The sequence below is a fragment of the Acanthopagrus latus genome, chromosome 18 (genome assembly GCF_904848185.1).
Source record: "Acanthopagrus latus isolate v.2019 chromosome 18, fAcaLat1.1, whole genome shotgun sequence".
Taxonomy (NCBI): domain Eukaryota; kingdom Metazoa; phylum Chordata; class Actinopteri; order Spariformes; family Sparidae; genus Acanthopagrus; species Acanthopagrus latus.
Genome location: NC_051056.1, coordinates 23,224,248 through 23,244,822, shown reverse-complemented (window position 1 = coordinate 23,244,822; position 20,575 = coordinate 23,224,248). Strand labels below are relative to the sequence as shown.

At 42.4% G+C, this 20,575-nt stretch overlaps 2 protein-coding genes across 3 annotated transcripts; both read right to left on the bottom strand.

Moving 5' to 3' along the window:
• Positions 1 to 101: 101 nt before the first annotated feature.
• rom1b (retinal outer segment membrane protein 1b) lies at positions 102 to 5,223 on the bottom strand. Its single transcript, XM_037077553.1, has 5 exons — positions 5,074 to 5,223; positions 3,672 to 3,914; positions 2,955 to 3,142; positions 2,292 to 2,538; positions 102 to 336 (listed from the first exon to the last, which is right to left on the bottom strand). Exons 1-5 carry the CDS (start codon positions 5,221 to 5,223, stop codon positions 103 to 105), a joined length of 1,062 nt encoding a protein of 353 aa, XP_036933448.1. The 3' UTR covers position 102.
• Positions 5,224 to 7,909: 2,686 nt separating this feature from the next.
• Positions 7,910 to 20,245, bottom strand: LOC119008009 (histone-lysine N-methyltransferase, H3 lysine-79 specific). 2 transcript variants are annotated; one of them, XR_005071306.1, is made up of 9 exons: positions 19,921 to 20,245; positions 17,268 to 18,831; positions 14,677 to 14,705; positions 13,682 to 13,810; positions 12,352 to 12,418; positions 12,102 to 12,209; positions 10,027 to 10,616; positions 8,747 to 9,221; positions 7,910 to 8,663 (listed from the first exon to the last, which is right to left on the bottom strand). XR_005071306.1 is itself a non-coding variant. In XM_037078030.1 (8 exons), the coding sequence occupies exons 1-8, from the start codon at positions 20,028 to 20,030 to the stop codon at positions 9,167 to 9,169; spliced, it is 2,652 nt and encodes an 883-aa protein (XP_036933925.1). In that variant the 5' UTR covers positions 20,031 to 20,245; the 3' UTR covers positions 7,910 to 9,166. The 2 variants fall into 2 exon arrangements, 1 of the variants encoding a protein (XP_036933925.1); XM_037078030.1 differs by having other exon boundaries at positions 7,910 to 9,221.
• Positions 20,246 to 20,575: the final 330 nt, after the last annotated feature.

Here is a 20,575-nt window from a genome sequence, read left to right as displayed (position 1 = left end):
CCACCAGCCGACTCACACAACCCAGAAACCTCAGACACCCCCTCCCCTCCCACCCTGCATCCCTTCCTCCTCAGCTCACGTTTAAATCATCCCCCCTCCTCTCTAGCTGGCAGCGCTATCAGGTCCCTTCTCTGCGTCTGCAGGAGACTCTTCGGCGGCGTTGGGGTCGACCTGACCAAACTTAAGCAAGGTGAGGACCTTGGTTTTTACGTCTTCGAAGGTTTCCTTCACACTCTTCTCCAGGATATAACCCTCGCTGTCACCCTCTGGGTCCTCCAGAGCCATGGCTCCTTCCACGGCCGTCTGCAAGAACCGGAGGCTCACAAGCACAGAGAGCTGGAAGGAAAGAAGCCGTAAAGACACTTTAAAACCTGCATCCACAATCTAAAATCTCATTTCTGTCCACAAGCATTTTCATAAAGTTATTAGCTGCCATTAACCTGATAACCGAGCTGTGAATGATGCTCATATTTGCACATAGTTACATTAACTTTACTCTCAAGCGTCCTGTCTGCTGAAATGTTATAATGTTTACTCTTATTGTGATGCAAGATGAGTCCAAGGTCACAAACACCTCAAGTTCGAAACGCCCTTTATGAATATTGCTTGTTTTCCTTTATGTAATTATTTGTTTACATGATGCTTAGTGTTTGTGCATACGCCATGAATGTGTGAATGTGACCTGGTTTAATTGTTGACTCTTGTGTAACTGATAGGTAATAGGGTGAGTTGTTTTCAGGTAACGTCTCCGTCTTTTATATATTAGAGTCATTATTGAAATCGTTGTCTGGAGAGTGACCCTTTTCGAGCCCCTGGAGGGTTTTTAGGCAATTCTCCTTCACGTTCTTTTCATATCGTACATTTTGTATTTTAAAACGTGGGAAAAAAGAAACAAGAAGAAGAAAAGAATCTTGTTTTTTGTGGTGCAGGAAATCAAGGCTTCAAAAGATCCATTTCCCCCACATGCTTTTCACCTCTGCATTGATACATTTATTTGAAAAATGTTTTTGTCACAAAGGCCTTTCCTTGAGAGAGATCATCGCTGACACTTTTTTTGATTAAGCTTTCAATAAAGAGTTGTGTGGGCAGGAACTGAATCATTTTTTTGCCAGCAGATGACGTACAAGCACTTGAGAAACTGCACACATTCACTGGACATCGACAGAAAAATATTTGGACAACAGTTCATCGGGCAGTCATAGAATTAATGCATCATCTTATTGACAGAAATATTGATTTCGGGCTGATACCGATAATTAATTTTAAAGTCGTTATAAGTCGATACCAAAAAGAAAGACGGATTAGCTGCGACACACTCAGTGCTGCTCAAAATAGTTTGTCTGATTTCTTGATTCAAAGTAGTGTTTTTCACTTTCCCATACAAATCAGACGTGATCTACAGCTCCTAATAAATGTCATTAAAACCCAGAGTGAATGCTCTGGAAATAAGATTTTTTTTTTTTAACAATACTGTAAGTGGTACTTTAGTGTACTTCTGTAAATTGACGCAAATGTACTTAATACTCATTTCATGTGCTTTTAAATATCAATTTGTCTAAAGTGTTTTAAAATATAGCTAAAAAGCCGACGGTTACTTTTGTTAACTGCACTTCAGTGTACTCTTAAAAAACATTCTTATTTTCATGTCCTTTGAAATAAAGAAGGCTTTCTTAAAAGTGTACTTTAATTTCACTTCATTGAAAGTGTGTTGAAGTTGACTTACAAACAGGGCACTTTAATGCTCATTGATTCTAAGCTGCACTTTTAAACAGTCATATTAAACTGAAAAGAGTTCAGAAGGCACCCCTGCTGGAAAACCCAGCATAGACCAGCACCAAAAAAACCAACATTGTGTTTTGATGCTGGTCTATGCTGGGTTTTCCACCAGGGGTTTTCCACCAGGGGCCATGTTAACTTCACAGGGCAGCCATATGTCCTCCTCGTGATGGACTTCAACAAACACAACATTCAGAGCTGCTGCGTTTAAAAGTATAGAATTATTGATTAGCCGCAGGCGATGTGCATTGACACACTGTTAAACATGTGCATGAGCTTCTTGTTCCAGCCTGAGGCCTTATTTGTTATGTGAAGAGAACGAGCTGCCAGTGCCGTTATCTGGCAAAGAAATTAGGTTGTTTGATTCAAAGAAAGGAATCGATGTGCGTCAGTGAGGTTTACTTTCTGACGGTTGTCATGGCAGTGTGTGCGTCAGGAGATATTCTGGATTTTTTCTTCTTTTTTTTGTTTTACCACAATCACTGAGTAACTGATGTGCTCATCATGTGTCCCACCTGTATTAGGATGACTGACAGCACACCGGGACCGGTCGAATTCATCAAGTCCATGTAGTAGTCGATGAGAGCCTGCCTGCAGCCGCGGCTGTGCAGGTTGAGTTCCTCCGATTGGTAGTCGTAGCTGAAGTGGGCCATGTTATCTGTCAGGTGGTACTGCAGGCAGGGGCGAGGGGAGGCGGGGTTACAGCAGCTGAAAGGTACGCCATCCAACAGGTAACGGCTGTCCACGTTACTCCGGACACGACTGGAGAAAGAAGATGATGGATACAGAGAAGAATTGTATTTTCAGGTTAAAGGCCTGACTTTCAGCTCAATAAACACTTAACGTTGATGGGAAATCAGTGGGATCATGCCAAAACTTTTCCATTTGCTCATCCCTCTTCACTTATTTCATCACTGACCAACCTTTTCTCTACACGTTTCAACCTTCCCATCTTTCTCTGTCATGCTCTTCAAAAGTAAAGGCCAGATCTATTTTTAATACACTCCTCCTCCACCTTCGCATTGTCCCTTTTTCTCTATCGTTCCTCTGACATATTGTTTGACCTTTTAAGAAGTGAAGTCTCACTCTCTTCTACCTTATCTATCTTTTCTGCGTTCTCATCCTCGTCATATCAGCTCCCTTCATCTCTCAAAACCTGCTCATTGTGATTCACTCACTCCTTGACCTCCTTGGAGGTGTAGTCCAGGTATCTGTTGCTGACCCACTGCACCTCAAACCAATCCTTGAAGTTGTTGTTTCCACAGCAGCGAAACTCCATCTGCAGACGATCGATTGTCTCCTTCTGAAAACAGCGGCCCGGCACGTCTGTGTCCTTGTAGAACCGAATACCATTCCTCAGGCCCACCTGACAGCAGGAAAGAGAAAGAAGTGGAGTGTTTGATCTTTTCAAAAACCGTTTTACTGGAGTGTATGTCAAAATGCAGCCGTTTTCGCCCTTGGTTGGAACATTTTTTTTTTTTTTTTTTTGATAAATGATGTCGGGTTTCAGTGCAACATTTAAACAAAGTTGAGAGCTCTAGTCTATCACTGTATTGTTGGTTGAATGTTTCTTAGAAATCCATTTAAAATGACCAGTTGTCAAAGACTAAAGAGGTCAAGACTTGAGCCACTATTGTTGTATAAACAGCTACTTTTTTGCAAGACCAATTATTAATAGCTTCATCGTCATTCATTATCCAAGTGAAGACAAGAGAAAATAATTAATGTTTTCTGTTTTCTTAAATACTGCTTCATTTTCTCCATGTATTATGACCCTTTTCTCTCAACCCCCCACCCCCCGCCCCCTAAACTCTTTCTTTTGACACAGCCTTTGCCTTGAGTTCTGCTCATGGCACCTTTCACCTTCCATCTGTTACCCAGCCTCGTGGCCCCACCTTCAGAGACTCCTCCAGGCGTCCTTGCAGGGCGTAGCTGAGCACCACAACAGCAACGAGCAGGCAGCAGATCAGCGCGGCCACGACGAACCAAGCCAGCAGGAGAACTTTCCAGCGGGGGAAGCGGCTGGCATCCAGGGAGTCCTGACACACGCGACTGGCCATCCAGTTGGTGCCGATGGAGGCCAGGCCCACCATCATCAGGATGTTGGGCACTATGTGGATCTCCGTGTTCTCCATCACCTCAAGGAAAGGGAGAGCACAGTCAAAGATAACAGCAGCAGCCAAGTCTAGGTCATTTTCCACCCACTTAAGCAGGTAATAATCCTGCATTCAATTAGCCTTATCTGTTCTAAAAATGACCTTGGCAGCCGAGTGATTCAATTAGCTGCTGATATACTGGATGTAATAGCTACTGTGGAAATATGATGACAAATTTGATTAATCGCCCCGGTTACAGCCAAAGTCAATTAAGGCCTGAGTTTATTATTGGCTGAGTTAAGTAGTTGAAGTATGTCAGCTGCACCTTTGCCCCCCCTGTTGTTTTAAAATTTGCATTAAAAAGCTCAGACCAGATCTGCCATCTTCTAACATAATCGCCCAGTGACAAATATTCCAGCCAAATGTGGTGCCGGACAAACAATCTCAGCCTCTGGATGCTCTAAACTCCCGTCCCACAGGGTACAATTAGTTCTGTCAATGATCTGTACAAGTTAATTGAGTGAAGTGAAGAACAAACCTTCTAAATTAAAGGAAGATTAAACTCTGTCATTCTGTGAGAATCTTCCTGGTGCTCATCTCCAACACTAACTCAATAGCACTTTGCTGCACAATCAAGAGATTCTGCTTCTCTCGCCGGACATCAATAGATATCTGAATGCATGCGCTCATGGCCCGCAGCTTTCCTGTGCATTCCACTGGTTATCAATGCATCCAAATCAATCAGCGATCACTCCAGCCCATTCCCTGGTTGGCTTCCACGAATGCACCACTCCTGTAGAGGTCGTGACCTTCACCTACTGGTCACGTTGCCTAGCTCCACTACAAACTGAACCGCAGAGACTTTGGAAAAAGATGGTGATTTTTCAATACAAGCATTTTAACAACCTGTGTGTGTGTGTGTGTGTGTGTGTGTGTGTGTGTGTGTGTGTGTGTGTGTGTGTGTGTGTGTTTACTCTTTGTATTTTGTATGCTGCCTGTTTGTACTTGTGGATTAAGCTGTAGAGCAAAGTTTGAATGAATGTCACTGGCAAGCGGCAGCACAGCGGACTCGGTAAACAACCCCAAGCAAAGGCAAAAGTCTGATAAATCAACCCTTGTTTGCCGGTGTTTTTAGAATTAGCTGTTTAGTCTTAAAGCTACCACTGCATTTATATTTTTGAGTGTATTTCCCTCTCAGTACCTCGGCCCTACGGACAAGCTCTGTCTTAAGGTAGACCCCCAGACAAAAGACGAAGGTCCCGCATATCACTGCCATCCAGGACATCAGCCACAGGCCCTGGGCAAGACGCACCCGCCGCTGCTGGGTGAACTTCATCTTCAGGAGCTCCATGGCTCACTACAGTGCACCGGTCGACACAAAGGTGGCAGAGAAAAGCAAGAAAAAGGGAGCAGGAGAAGAAAGAGGGGTTCAGTAAATTCTGCTCAAAGATGGAGTGTCAGAGCTGCATGTGAAGACACAACCCCTACAGAGGTCACAGGAGGGTGGTTGCAGAAACACAGTGGTCAGTGCAGGCCTTGGTCTCGCTGTTTGGTGAGTTATTAGCAGGTTGAGCTCATCTAAGTTGTTCCAGGTGGAGGGGATAAGCAGGTAGATCCCTTAGATGGTAAAGGACACAGTCGACCTCAGAGGATAATCCAAAAAGCTTTCACTTAGATGCTGAAATTGTCCCCAAAAAGATTTGTTGTAATCCAAACCAGTGCAGCAAAACCTTGGGGAAAAGTCTAATGAAGACGTTTGGAAGAAAAATGATATTCCTTTTTCCAGAGATGGCAGTTTTTTCGCCTCAAGTTGATCGGTCACGCTGCCCCCGTAGTAGCCCCCCCTTCAAGTTGAAACCAACGATTTCTTCCTCTTGACGTGATGTTGTCTTTTGATGGCGCCCCTCTGGGTCTGTGCATGTGCGGCGCCCCCCTAAACCGCTGCACCCATGGTTGGAGGACACAGAGACTGGCCAAAGTCGAGAGTTTGGAGCCGTAATCCCCCAACAGAGTCCTTGGGATCCTATTAAAGTCCAGGGGCCAATGGAAAAGCAGGCCAGTGTCTGATCAGCAAACTTGTTCTGATTTACATGAAGTATGGGAGGGACTATTGGACCGTTATGGCAGGTGGACTTACCTGACACACATCAGCACAGGCTGGGCAACATGGATGCCTCAGAGAAACAATATAATAGAAAGGGTTAGCTGAGGCTACATGTTAGCAAACACGAGATATGGGAGGGTGGGAAAGTGAGCAAGCAAATCTAATTTACTGTCTGTAATACTTCAGATTTTAATTGAATAATAAGAATAGGAAATATTGTAAGAGGTGAGAGGGGTAAACTAAAACAGCAACAATGCAAAAATAGTCCCAGTCGAAGTCATAATTGTTTTTCATAATACCAAAGTATCAAATTTATCACTGAGGGCTTCTGATATAATCAATGTGAGAGGAATGAAGAAACTGAAGACAATCTTGAGATGCGATCACTCCAGCCGCAAAATGTTCACATTACGACCCATGACTACTCAGCACATACATGTAAATACTCAGCGGTGTTGCAAAAGATACCCAGAAATCACACTTGACCAAAAGTAAAGATGTTGTGTTAAAATATCAATTTGATAGAAGTCAAAGTCAACCATACCGATAAATAATGTGGGAGCTACACACCTGTGCAGTTTCACCTGAGTAAAAAGTCTGAAATTGAACGTACTTAATGTAAGAATCAGAAGTGAATTTCTGGTAGTAAAAGTACCTCAGTATCATAAGTACATACTGAAGTGCTGTATCAAAAGAAACTGGACTTGTTTCAGTTTCTTGATAAGTAAAAGTATATAATGCACATACTTACATATATAAACGAGTCAAATGGTCGACTATACATCATGGTTTGATTATTTATCTGATAGCTGGTAATTTAGTTTAAGAATGCAGCACTTTGGCTCTGTAACTAGAAACTAAAGTTAGCAAATACATTTAATGAATAAAAAGGACAATATTCAACCCCTAAATATGGTGGAGTTGAAGTATAAAGTACCTGAAAATGAAAATATTCAAAACTGTATTGAGTAAATGTAGTTCCATCACTGGTACTCAGTACTCATGGGTTGGACCACCAAGTGTTGTCATCAAATAAATGTAGTGCAGTTAAAAAACACATTATACACCCTCTGAGATGTAGCTGAACATATTAAATTTGAAATACTTATACCCTCAGTACGGTGCATAAACTGCAACTTTAATTGCTACAAATGTTATCTTTAATTGAATTGAACACTGTGCTGCCAAATGAGGGTTCGTTCCAAGTTAACAAAGATGAAAACCTTCTCTTGAACTTTTAATGAGGTGTCATTACAATAAACAACACCCGTGACTGTACGAATGAAAGACCGCCTTTCATGAGAACAACACATGTGACGGCTATTTTTAAGGCAGCCCACAGATCCACTGGTGTATTATTGACTGAAATGAAGTGAGTATTGTCGCTGAAATGATCTCTTGTGGACAACAGTTGGATGCAGGCTGCACCCTGTGAAGTGAAAGTGAGACAAGGGAGAGGAGGGATAATGCTCGTATGGGATTATGAGTACAGCGCAATAGGGAGGGCTGTCGGTGGGGCTGCATCAATAGGATTAAACTGTTATTATAAGTATTAATAACAGCTTGGGTTGGAGCTATTGTTAGGTTGGAGCCAGTCTTGTGCTACCAGCTCTTACAACACACATCAGAGAAAAATAAATCGAACCAAATCATGAAGAATTGTCTGTTTGTGTATTCTTTTCCACCGTTAATTGCATTTCCAGTGATGGTTTTCATAAACAAGGAGATTGAGGGAGAGATTTGCTCACATTGACAAAATGAACGAACTTGTTCAGGTCTCACTTCAAACTAAATGGATATTCAAGGCCATCAGGGAATAATATGTCATTTTGGAGAACCGAAATAAAGATTTCCATCTTGCTCCAAATTGAAGACACACACATGTTTAAGTACAGCTGAGAATAGCAGAGGTGATGACAAGAAGAGAGAGGGCACAAAATCACATGTAAAGAACACACGTCTGTAATCTGAGATATTTCTTTAATTTAAGATGATTATTTTTATATGGTACAAGATCACAGTTACAGGACGTGTACAGTGATAAAGGTTTGGGCTATACAGATTAAAATAACTTTATTGTCTCACTGCTCTAATCTACATGTTCACGATACCTTCAGGAGTACTTCACGTCTGTTAGCTGTACATTGTTGGTACTGCCGACAAACCCCAGTTTAGGACATCTACCGCATTATATTTCAGAAAGCAATGTATCATATTTACATGTATATACACACAGAGCCAATACAGTTACAGTCTGTTCACCTCTGCTACCAAAAGATACAGAAGTATCTGCTGCCAAACCACCAGACGACGGATCAGCTTCTCTTCTCAATCCTTAACTCAACACAAATACTTATAATAATAATACTTATACTCCTTCTTGGTCTCTTGTGAAGCATAAACAAACTACAACTTGTATTTTATTGCACATCCCTGTGTTGTAGAATGACAAAAATAAAAGTGTCGATAAATAGCTACACGGAGCAACACATTTTACATTTTCCACTACATAAATATCACAAGGGTGTTTTAACAGTGTTAGTTATTTATTTTTCTTTCTCTCTGAATGCTCTGCGCTCTTCACAAATGTCAGGTAATTCAGAGGAGATCACGTCTGTGTAAAGTCTTACGAACAAACGTAAGAAACAAAATCCTACTCGTTGGCGCTGACATGGTACGACAGGCTGCTGCTGAAGGAGAACTACAATGAGCTCACTGATGTGTGTGAGAGCAGATGCAACGCTTCAAGAGGTAAGTGAGACCCACTTACCTGAGCACTGTGCTGCATCTGAAAAGGTCTTCAGCTTCATTCTTCAAGAAGCTACACCTGTCTCTGTCATTTAACAGCCATTTATTGAATCCTACCTACTGAGAGTACAGCCAAGTCTCATACAATCAGATCTGAAAAGAGGCTGATAAGAGGCTACAGTTATTGAGTAAGACTTTTTGAAATCAGACCTGTTACTCTCCTGTCTCTAACTTAAAAAAAAAACCTAATTCAATGTATGAACAGGGTCTAAAAGTTCATCTGTCGAGCTCACTACTGAACGAAGAGCGGCTCTTATCTGAAAATGAGGCATTAACCTTGAATTTGGCTTTTCGGAAAGGTGATTCTTCTCATCAACCTGATGTGTATTATCACTCCGGCACTCATCGAAGCACAGAGGTAACTTTGATTCTCACTCAGCCGTCACAATAGAGGCGCTGTGTGCAGGTGACACTTGATGTGATCCGCATTCTCTCTGCTAATGTGTGAGGAAATGACAGGATTAAGGGAATAGACACATTATTAGAATAAACACTGAAATGGAGATATACACATAAAGCATACACCATTAGCAAATATAGCAAATATATTTTGCTGTAATAAATTTGCATCCACTATTACAGCATTTAAAATATATATATATATATATATTTTGGGGGGCATTGAAAGTGTTATTTTATGTAAATGAAATTCCCAGGATACATTTCTTTCATATTTGTGAGGTAATCTTGTTCATCCAGTTTTTACTGGACTTTCAGCACCAATCATGTAATTCAATTCATTTTCCTCTATTATTAATTCTGGTTTATAGAATCAAGCAAGCACCTAAAACAGGGCTTCCTAAACCTTTTCCATGAGAGGGTCATGACTTAAACTTTAAGGACAAGTTCAACCAAAAATGAAAATTCAGTCATTATTAACTCAGTGCCCACTGAACCGCTGACTAAACCGCTGACTACTGCGTAAAATGGCTCCGTGCAGCTTGGCATAACCCAAGTAAACAATGAATTATCAGGCATCCTACATATTTAACTGCAATTTACATCACAAAAAAAAGATACAGCATAAACATTATCATAATTGTTTTACATTGAACTTCAGAAGTGGCCCTACTGAGTACATTATTTTGAGCGTACATCTGATCGCAGTGTCATACTGTATGAACAGAGACATAGTTAAATGCAAGATGGCAGGATGGGAACATTCATTTATCCTGCCATGTCCTCGGATGACATTTTCAGTCTGCCACTTTGCCTGTATGTTCCGCTCCACCCACCCACTACCTTCCGCCCTGCTGCTCCTTCCCTCCACCCGCCTCCTTATGGGGCTGCAGCTGCTGTATGAACTCATCCAGGATCTGCTGGGCTGACGAGGACGTCACGTCCTGCTCAAAGAGAGTTACCTTTACTCCTCCCGTACCACCCCAGCTGTCACCACCCACATGGGCCTGATGGAGGTTTGGAGTGGTGTCAGTGTGGTTGGTGCCTGGGGGAGGCTGCTGCTGCTGCTGCTGGCTCTGGGGATAGAGAGGTTGAGGTCTGGCAGCAAAACTGGCAGCCATTTTCTTGCAGATAGCCGAGCTGATGTCAGATACAGAGAAAGGTGGGCTGTAGCTGGACTCGTGACCGCCTTCGGTTCCGGCTGCCGGCACCCCCTGTTTGAATGGTAGGAAGGCTGTGACCCTCTGCAGACCTCCCTCTGACTTTGTCATCCAATCGACTGCCAGATCCTCCATTTTAGGTGCGTGGGATTGGCCGTCAGCTTGTGGGGAGGTGGTGGAATGGCTGATTGTAGCAGGGCTTTTCAGAAACTTTTGTATGGCCTCTGCTGAGTCAAAGTGTTTCTCTAATAGCTCCTTTATCAGGCACGGCACCTGAGGGTGAGACACCAAACACGAACAATAACTCTGAGATCAGTCCAGGCCAAAGGAGAAGAAACCCACCCCGGCTTAATCCAGGACAGATGACAATGATAAGATTGTAAAATGCATGTTCAGGATTATACTCGCGGTTATTTCCTCACTTGTGACTGAGCAGTGTCGGGTTGAGCATTCAGATGTCTGTGAGTTCTTAGCAGCTCTCCTAAAGAGAAATTTCCCTGCTATTTTTACACAGGTATGTTGCTAATATTACTCAGTAAAGGATCTGAGCACTGACCACTGCAAACTATGGGTATTAAGTGTATTTTCCAAGATATTATAAGAAACATGTAGTGAAGATTATTTATTAAATTTAACACAGAGTTAATCTGCTAGAAAGCATATTTCAATTGTTTGTTACTGTTTTTAATTAAGGCTTACGGTGGCTTAAATAAGATGCATGCAACTTTTGATTGTAAGAAAGAAGCAAATAAAGAACTTTAAGGGGCTCTATGTAACAATTTGGAGCAGTTTACATGTATTAATCACATTTTCTATCGGCCACATGTGAGCAGATTGTTATGAGCTGTGAAAAATGAGATCTTCCACATGTCTGTCTTGGTTTGACAATTAAAGCCTGTGGATGGATTGTTTAAGTTTTTAAATGCTACTGGACTTTGAATGTTTTTGTTAAGGACTTGGGTCGTTTTTCTTTCTGTGACAGTCCAAAGGATGTCCCTATATGACCACTCTCAAGGGCCTCGACTCCGTGCCTCTCTCCGCTGTCACTAACAGAGAGCAATTGTAGCTAACATAAGTAAAGTCCACCAACAAATCTAATGCATGGCTTCTAGCATAACACAGAAGTTCCACAGAGCCCCTTTAAGGAAGCTCTGTGCAGCTGTGCAGGAAAAAACTAATAAAGAACTACAGCTAATACAAAGAAATTAGAAGTAACATAAGCAGTAACTCAAGTTTAGGAGTAGGAGCAAATGAATGTGATCCGAGCGTCTCTAGTTTTGTCTGAGCTCTCTCTGACTTTCTATTAACAAAAGTTAAATATCGTCTGTGATGACAAACACTTAAAATAAGTTTCTATATTTGGAGCCGCTGTGACCCCCCCGTCCAGTGTCTTGTGCCCTGTCAGCCTGTTCAGTAATTCATCATGCTTTCACAAACAAGTAGAGAGTTCTGTTTGCATGAAGAGGATTTATCATCTTAACGTGAGTGTCATAAAGCTAAATTTGAAATAAGAGGAGAAGCAGCCCAAAACAGGCGTGTCCGAATGCAAACACACATGTTCCAAACAGATTTTTGAACACCTGGTGATGTTGTTTTATAATATTAGATTGAAATTATTCAAATAACGCACCTAATGAACAATTTAAGAAGACTAATCCATCACAATAATGTATTTAGTTAAATGTTTGCCATCTGTTAATATCTGCTCTGTGCGTGTGGCAGTGTGTGAGGATGTCCACTAGATGGCAGTATGCTCACGTTGATGTTCTCCAGGGCTGCTATGGTCCTGTGGGCGTCTTCCAGCTCTGAGCTCAGCTGTGACACACGGTTTTGTAGGTACTTCCTCTCGCTGCTCAGGCTCTCTGACTGCACACACACACACACACACACAGTGTCACACACAGCAGGGTGACATGAACATGACAGTCACTCATGGTCTACGAACGCAGCGAAACAAGATTCCCTCATTTTGATCATTCTGCCTGTGACGTCATACAAGTTTTCTCACCGCTATATGCAGGTGTTCCCCGAGCAGGTTGTTGGCCTGTTTGGTCCCAGTGTGAGTCTCTAGAAGGCTGCAGAAGAAAGAGGAAGAAACGACAACACATTAATGCTATTAAACCTATTATAAGTGTTGTTCCTACACACACACACCACTCTACCATCAAGGGTTAAAAACAGCTGTTTTTCAGGCCAAATGGCAGCCACAAACCCTTCTAATGAATATGCAACAACTGACACCAAACTGGAGCCCAGTGTGAGGCGACCATTCACTCCAGTTGCTCCAGTTTGTTGAGGAAGGTGTGGTATGTGTCTTGGGGGCTGCAGCTGCTGTTTGGTAACAAACACAAGCTCGACAGGATTCGAGTAACAACAAGACTTTCACTGGTGGGTGTGAAGGGACAAGACAGATGCCTTGAGTCTCTGCTGCTCAGGGAAAACGGGTCACTGTAGAACCAAAACACCCACAGAAACATACAGGGGCTTTATCCAGAGTGCTCCACTGATCGATCGAGCCATAGGAATAGTTATGAAAAGCTGTAGGTTTGCTTGATTTTTATTGACTGTTTGCTGCTCTGGAGTCAATACTTCTCTCTATAGAAACGTGCTGTTTGGTATGTACGGCATCACCACTCTACACGTGGGAGAGATGTTTTCCAGTCCTGTGTAGTTTTCAGTTGTTCTTTGTGAAAACAAGTGTCGCAAAAGAATCTTCAAAAGTCATAACTGAGTAGTGAAGCTATTGTGTTAAAATAAACTTTGGTGGGGCACCCATTAGCTCAGTTGGTAGAGCGGGCGTCCCATGTACAGAGGCTTTGTTCCTGCTGCAGCGGCCCCGGGTTTGAGTGCCCGGCCTGGGGCCCTTTGCTGCGTGTCACCCTCCCCCCTCGTCCTGTTTCCTGTCATCTCCCAGGCCGTCCTATCAATAGAGCCATACAAAGGCCAAAAAAAAACTAACTTTGGTGACAGTGAAAGTCATCCATTCACAATTTAAGAACTTAAAATATCTCATACTAAATGTAAATCAGCCTGGCTGATTATTAGGTACAATATCGAGTATTTCTCTGATCATCAGAATCAGTGGGGTTTTTCATATGACTGTAAAATAAATAACTGTGTTTTTAAAATCTGCTACTTTGGCTCTGTTGCAGCGTGCAATCTGCAAAGTAAAAGTGAGTAAAGCAATCAAATAAATGCAGTGGAGTAAAAAGTATAATATTTCCCTTCAAAACTGTTGTGGAGTGGAAGAAGCACTTGATTAAACATACTTTGTTACATTCCATCACTGCATTCATCAGTCGTGCATGTTGGGTTTTGTTCTGTTTATAATAACAAACCTTTTATATTTCTCCTTGACGTGGCTGAGCTCGTCCCTGGTCCTCTGCAGTTCTGCCTCCAGGCTCTCGATGCAAACTACAGTCTGCAACAAGTTCTGGTGAAGATCGGAATTCTCCTCCTGCAGCTCCCTGAAGACAGAGGGATGATGGGAGATGGAGTTTTATCAAAAAATACATTTAATTAATTGTGAAATAACTATCAACTAAAGTGTAATTACATTTATTTGTGGTTAAGCAACAAATATTCATTCTTGGTGGCACATTTATGACATGTTGATGTTAAACTTTACTCTAAAACATATTAAAGGACAAGTTCACCCAAGAATGGACAATTGGATGAGCTGTATGGATCCAATTCATATATTTCCTCATTTTAAAACAAGTCCCCATCTACTTCAGTTGCTTAGGAAAACACTGCAACGCTGTTTTGTTGTGAAGCTCCTGAAATGTTTAGTGGACAACGAAACTTCCCTCGACAGGTAAGTGGAAAATGATGGTGACTTTCTTTGTGAGTAAAAATGATAAAAAATATCTGATGAAAAAAGCTTGACCTTTCATACAAATACTACAAAGATGGTTGCTTCATCGGTTGCATGTAAGTTAGCATTATTTTAGCTACAGGGATACAGAGATCTGTCATTTTTTTAAAAATCTGTGCCCATTTTAAAGTAAACTATAACATCATATTAGAGGAATAATCCATCAATGGACATGTGCATTATGTATGGCTAACAAGAGTGTTTTCATCTCGTGCTTATGTTATTAGTTTTCTGTCACACATACTTATTACCAACGACGCAGAGATGGTTATATAAATGTTCCATAACTGCATCTCTTCCTGTTAAAACAGGAGAGGAGGCAGAGAGGATGCTCATTAGTGTGATCAATAACCACTGACCCATCACGAGAGAGAACTGAATGACTCAGAGAGGAATGTGTGTGAAGCATTACTCAAAATGTGGCGTGAGCGGACAGAAAGTCTATTTCACACTTACTGGAGAAGGTCGGCATCGCACAGTGTGTCCTAAAACAGAGTAAAAGAAGGATGGAGAAGAGAAACAAAAGGCATTAGGTCAGTTAGGATCGTTACGGCATGAAACAATGACTTTCAGCTTCACTTTACATCCACATTCCATAACCTGTGTTACACCCGTGGCCCTTTTATTTCAAACAGGTGACAGCATCTTATCACCACATATGAATGTGAACACACCCTATACTATATACACCCTTGCTGAGCGTCAGAACTTCAACCTCATTGTTTCATTTGAATTCCAGCATACTGGAGTAGAGCCAAAACAATGAAAAACACATCACTGTTCAAACACAACATGCACTGCAGACATTCACTGTAAGCATTAAAGCTGCTGATTTGAGTCTGTGACTCTGCAGTGATGTTAGCAGCTCAGGGCTGATTCCTGGTTTGGTGCACTAAAGGCAGAAGAGCACTGATTGGTACAGAACCATAAATAAATAATGAGGACGCCACACCCATCTTACCATACGGTTATTTTTAGACACAGTTTTAGACACAGTCACCGTTTGGGGTGCTGAGGGGTCAGCCTTTAAAATGGCATCATATTAAGTGCTGTACGACACTGACGATTATTTCTGGTTACTAGAACATTTACACAAGAGCAGACAGCAAACAACATATTATGTGTCAAAGCAGTCGCATCAGCTAGAGTGAACAACAGTAATGAGATGAAGAGGGAGAGAATGTCCCCAGACTCCCTTTAAAATCACTCCATTTTGTGAGTTGTTGAGTTAGGAGAACCTGTATCACATTTGAGAAACACTATGAATGATAAACTATTAATTATTCGGGCCTTCTTGTAAATTCGGCATCTGTTATAGCCTTGTTTTAGGAGGTGCCACAGCCTCCTCAGCACCCACAGTTCCCACTTCCATGCAGACATATTACTATTCATGGGCACAGGAGCTGGAGCCTGCCACTGCCTACATTGTGGAGAAGGCGGAACACACACAGGCTGGGTCATCCACCCATTACAGAGTACATGACAGATTGAATAAACTATTGAGTTATGGCAGACCTGCCTCTGGAAATGGATTCATCGATTGTTTCTGCAGGCTAAACCGGGATTTTCCCTTTTGCATGTTTGTGTGATGTAGGTGTGTGTGTATGTGTGAATCAATCGAACTTTTACTTGATAAGATAAACTCAAACCTTAGCAGCAAAAACATAGAAACAGTCAAAGTTACGTAATATTATGTGTGTTTTTTAGTACATGAGAGTATAAGCCTGATTCTTACATAACAGCAATGTGATACGTGCTGTTATCCAACCCACTCGCTCTCACATTTTGCATGATGCCGGCTGTTACTGAGAGCTACTGAGAGATTTGTCCTGCATGTGTGGCATGTATTGTTACTTCCTGTGGCGATTCATAGGACAGGCTGTGTATCAGAGCTTTGAAATCCTTGATGACAATGATACTGTTCGAGCCGACAAGTCAGGTAGTTTCAAAGGGAGTTTCCTTTAAAAGCACAGGACTATTATCTGCTGCAGTGCTGAAGAATGACTCAGCTTGCAATGCGTAGTGTTTGACACAAACCCACACGGTGACTCAGCTGCGCTGCTGCTGCAAGACAGGAGCAATACTCTGTCTGTTTGATACGTGCATCCTGAGATGGCTGCCCTTCAGTGTAGTGCTGTACAGTGTATGAACATGTCTCTCAAAATGCTATAAAGTCTGTCCATCCCTTTGTTCACATTCACTGATCTTATTTGATGAACATTTTACAATTACCACATATAATTTGAATAAAGATAGATAAATTCAAATAAATGCTGAACATATTTGCACAAACGTTGGATGTGGGATGGGTCCTGGCCCAGAATAGACCCTATATATTTTGGTGTGGATACAGATAACAGATTGCATCCAGGAGTTATTTTTTCTTAAACATTGGGAGAGTTTTTTTCAACATTTTCATTAAATTCCCAGGAAATAATCCATGTATCTTGATGGGAAAAAAATCAGGCGTATTTAGGTGGCTGGTATCTATGAGTACGGATTGAGATTGGATTGGGTTTAATTGAATTAAAGAGGACTGTTAGGCCTTGGTGGAGGTATGCACTCTACTGAATGCCAGTCTAGTTTCCACTTTGATCCACAACATTGAAAAGCGCCAGGTGCTGGACCGAAGCAAACACTGGATGACGCTCTCACGTACATTTATTACATCCATGGGTGACATTTTGGGCCCATGCCATTCTTCAGAAATTCTTGGATGCCCCCATAGTAGATATAACATGATAAAGTCCCCTTCAGGGTGCCCTTCGTGTGAACATAACGTTGTGAAGTGCCCTCTCTTCACTATAAATATATTGCAAATTTCACACAGCTGGTGCCAGCAGTTGTAGTCGCCCCTGCCCCTCAAACATCCTGAGTCCGCCACTGCTTATGGGAGCACTGTCTAGTGTGCAAGCTCTGTTTTTGTACTTTTGCACAAATGACACCACCAGATTCATGATCTGAGGCCTGAAGTCTCTCCACTTTTTGTCTCATATTATTGTACTGTCTCAAAAAAAATTGCAAAAACACCATCAGAGTAAACTCACCCTGCGTTGTTGCCCTGCGTGCGGTGAATGGTGTCGACCGCTCTGCTCCGAGCTGTGACTGGTTGCTGTGGAGGCTGTGTCTCTGGCCCTGGATGAATCTGACTTTGTGGATGAAGATTCAGACCCGAGGCCTGGCCCCACAGAGGGGCTGGGGTACCCTTGTTGGGGCTGGTGCTGAGGGAGTTGCTGGGCGTGTTGACTGTGGGAGGCAGAGGACTGCTGTTTGCGGTGGTGCCGCTGTTTGGGCTGGCAGGGTTCAGGGCTGGTGCTGGTGCCATCTGTGAGGGGAGGGCCACATCTGGCACTTCTGTCCCCTGACACGGAGCTCCCAGTGGGAGACGGCCTCCTGTCTTTACGGCTGCTGCCGTGGTTAGTGTTGTGGCTGGGAGAGCAAGGGTAGTGACGAGGCGGGGGGCTTCCGTGGTGGTTCTTGGCTGCGTATGAGATCAGTTTTTCAGGGTTGGAGCAGTCCGAGTGTTTGCGAGAGCTGCTGCCAGCTGCTCTCTCCTGTCTGCTGGTCTGTTTCGGGTGCTGCTCCCTCTCCTCTCCTGGGCTCTCTCTGTGCTTCTTGGGTGGGAGCTGAGGCTTGACTGGACCAGGTGTCTGGGCCGGGAGAGGTGTCTTCCCCGTTGCTTTATTCTTGTTCACACCCAAGATATTGAGATCTGACGGGCTTATAACCTGTTTTGTAATCTCATCTAGAAAGGCTGAGAATTGCACCTTCCCCTGCACAAAGTTTGCCTTGGCTCGCTCTATCTCTGCCTGAGTCGCCTGTTTCCCCCCCTGCCCAAGTGGATCTTGCTCTTTGGATACTCTTGGCGACAGCACCTCCATCGATTTAGCCTTGCGAATGTCAGTATGAGGCTCCTTGTTTTTGAGGATGCCTTTGCCGGGTAGCTGGCTGGAAGACACTGCTCTCTTTGGGCCCCTGGAGACCCCTAGCACAATGTCCTCCTCACTGAAAGCCAGGCTTCGGCTCAAACTAGATGTCTTATACAGAGGTCCATATTCCATGTGCTGTGCTCTGGATCGCTCCCCTTTACCATCACTTTTATTACGCTGCAGAAGGCCCTCAACACTTCTGCTGTGACCTCGGTCAAGAGCGGAAAAAACACTATTTTCTCTCTTTTGCGAGCTCCCATGTAACTCACTACACACACTCCCTTTTTTTCCATGTTTAACGGTAGCAATGACTATGGGCTCGCTGCCGTCGTCATCCCTGAAACCTCTTCGCATATCTGCGATGTTGGAGCAGGACAGGGAATGCTGTGGATGCTGAGCGTGATGGATGGCGACAGGATTAATCATACTTGTCTCTGTGTACCAGGAGGAGAAAGAGGAGGAGGAGGAAGTGGAGGAAGAGAGGGAGGAGGAGGAGGCCCTGGAGAGGGTGACAGGTGTCTCGTGGTTGTAGAGTATCTCATCCTCTTCGCTGTGGTGTGTCTGATGCCGATGGCGGGCATCCTGGTGAGGTCTGTCATTGGGATAGTGACCATGATGATGATGGCGGTGGTGTCCATGGCTTTCATCTGTATTTCTGTCCGTGTCGTCGAACATTGTGTTCCTACAACACATGAACACAGAAATGATAGCACATTTTAAGATGCATCAACAGTCAAAATTGGGTAAAATTAACGATTATTAAATCAAAATATTACTTTAGTATAAGTGAAAGTCACCCATATGAATAGCACTTGTGTAATAGCCTTAAAAGTATCAAAAGTACAAGTAAAAGTAAATGATACATGTATTTTTACATGTATATACTGTATATTATAGGTCAACGGATTGGCCTCCTTTTGTTTTTTGAATAATAACTAACTTTCAGCACTGGTTGATCAGGTGCACCAACACACAATTTAGGTAAAACCAATTATTTGCCAATTTCCTGATATATAATATAAACAATTGTAATAAAACAAACAATAGAAACAATCTTCATTTCATTAACAGCACACACAACAACAAATCCCAAGTGTTGATGTTATAAATGCTTGACAAAACTCAAATACTAAAGTAAAACCCTGAATTTATGAAATAAAGTTTAAACTTATTGTTTAGACTGCTGTTATGTTGGCTATTTGAACATTATTTGATGACGTTTTTGTGGATTTGCTTTTTGTAAAAAAATATTTTATACATTTTTAAAATCTGACCTGCACGCCAGTGCGGTCACTGAAAAAGTTAAGTATCACTGGGAAGATTTTTAGGTGCCACCCAAGATGCTTAACACAAAAGAAAATAACAGGCAGAATGTGTATGTTATTTCAAAGTTCAGATGTAGCTTTTGGTCTAAAAACTGGAAAATTTCAGAATGACTTTGACTCGACTTTAATTTCTAAAAGGTGCACTATGTAGTTTTGTGGAAGAAAAATCTTAATTGATTGAGTTCTTACATCAAACCAGATCAACAATTGCTCTTAATTTGCTCGCTAAAGTTTGTTTATATGTGGCGGACCCTGCCACCTTTCTAGCTTTAAACAGTGAAACAGGTTGTTATTCAATTATGGGAAAAATAAATATTTCTGGTTTGTATTATTACCTCATCAATAGTGTAAATATTGAAAGTCTTAGTTTGAATTTATCTTTCAAAACTACATTTAATACTTCTTCGATTAGAGGAGAAATATATACATGGAATGAACCATCCTACCTGTGCGAGTGGGAGTCGTGGTGATGGTGAGGGTGATGATGGTGGTGCTTCCGTGGCTTGACCTCGTCCGGCCCACAGGGGCTGTGAACAGGCTTGAAAAACTTCTCCATCACCTGTCTCCTCCCTGGTGGGAGCCTGCGGATGCCCTCCTGGTCGAGGAACTGATGATGATCCGTGTTGGCACTCAGTAGTTTCCACTAATAAGCAACTATGTTTTTTTTTTCTTTTTCTTCTGATTCTTTTTTCACTAAAAGGCTCCCACTACAACAACGTCACTATGTACCAGATAATAACCTTCTGCTATTTGTGATCACAGAAAAAAGAATAAAGGAGTCTGAAAGAGCAAATTACACTTTAAACTATCAAATAAGGAGTTCAGCCCCAGAAGTCTCCACAGAAATCTGCACGTATCCAGTTGTGGGTTCAGTTTGTGTCCCTCAGCGACTGGCTGCAACATAATGTACTCTCGGCTCGTGAGCAGGGGTGTATGAATTCCTGGATGGTGGCTTGATTCTGTATCAGTCCTGATGTAACAGCTGGGCGCTAATTGAACCAGCTGAAAGAACAGGACCTTTGTCCTCGCACAGGAGACAAATCGAACTGAGCCCTGTGGGACATGATCTATAACAAAGCTAATTTAACCCCCTGATATAAC

Coding starts and splice junctions, on each gene's coding strand:
- rom1b (XM_037077553.1), bottom strand. CDS start 5,223: ATGGAGCTCCTGAAGATGAAGTTCACCCAGCAGCGGCGGGTGCGTCTT. Junction 3,915..5,073: donor AGCTTGTCCGTAGGGCCGAG/GTACTGAGAGGG, acceptor CCTTTCCTTGAG/GTGATGGAGAACACGGAGAT. Junction 2,539..2,954: donor ACCTCCAAGGAGGTCAAGGA/GTGAGTGAATCA, acceptor TTCTTTCTCCAG/TCGTGTCCGGAGTAACGTGG.
- LOC119008009 (XM_037078030.1), bottom strand. CDS start 20,030: ATGGAGAAGTTTTTCAAGCCTGTTCACAGCCCCTGTGGGCCGGACGAG. Junction 13,811..14,676: donor TGCGATGCCGACCTTCTCCA/GTAAGTGTGAAA, acceptor CTCTGTCTTCAG/GGAGCTGCAGGAGGAGAATT. Junction 12,419..13,681: donor GTCAAGGAGAAATATAAAAG/GTTTGTTATTAT, acceptor TTTCTTCTGCAG/CCTTCTAGAGACTCACACTG.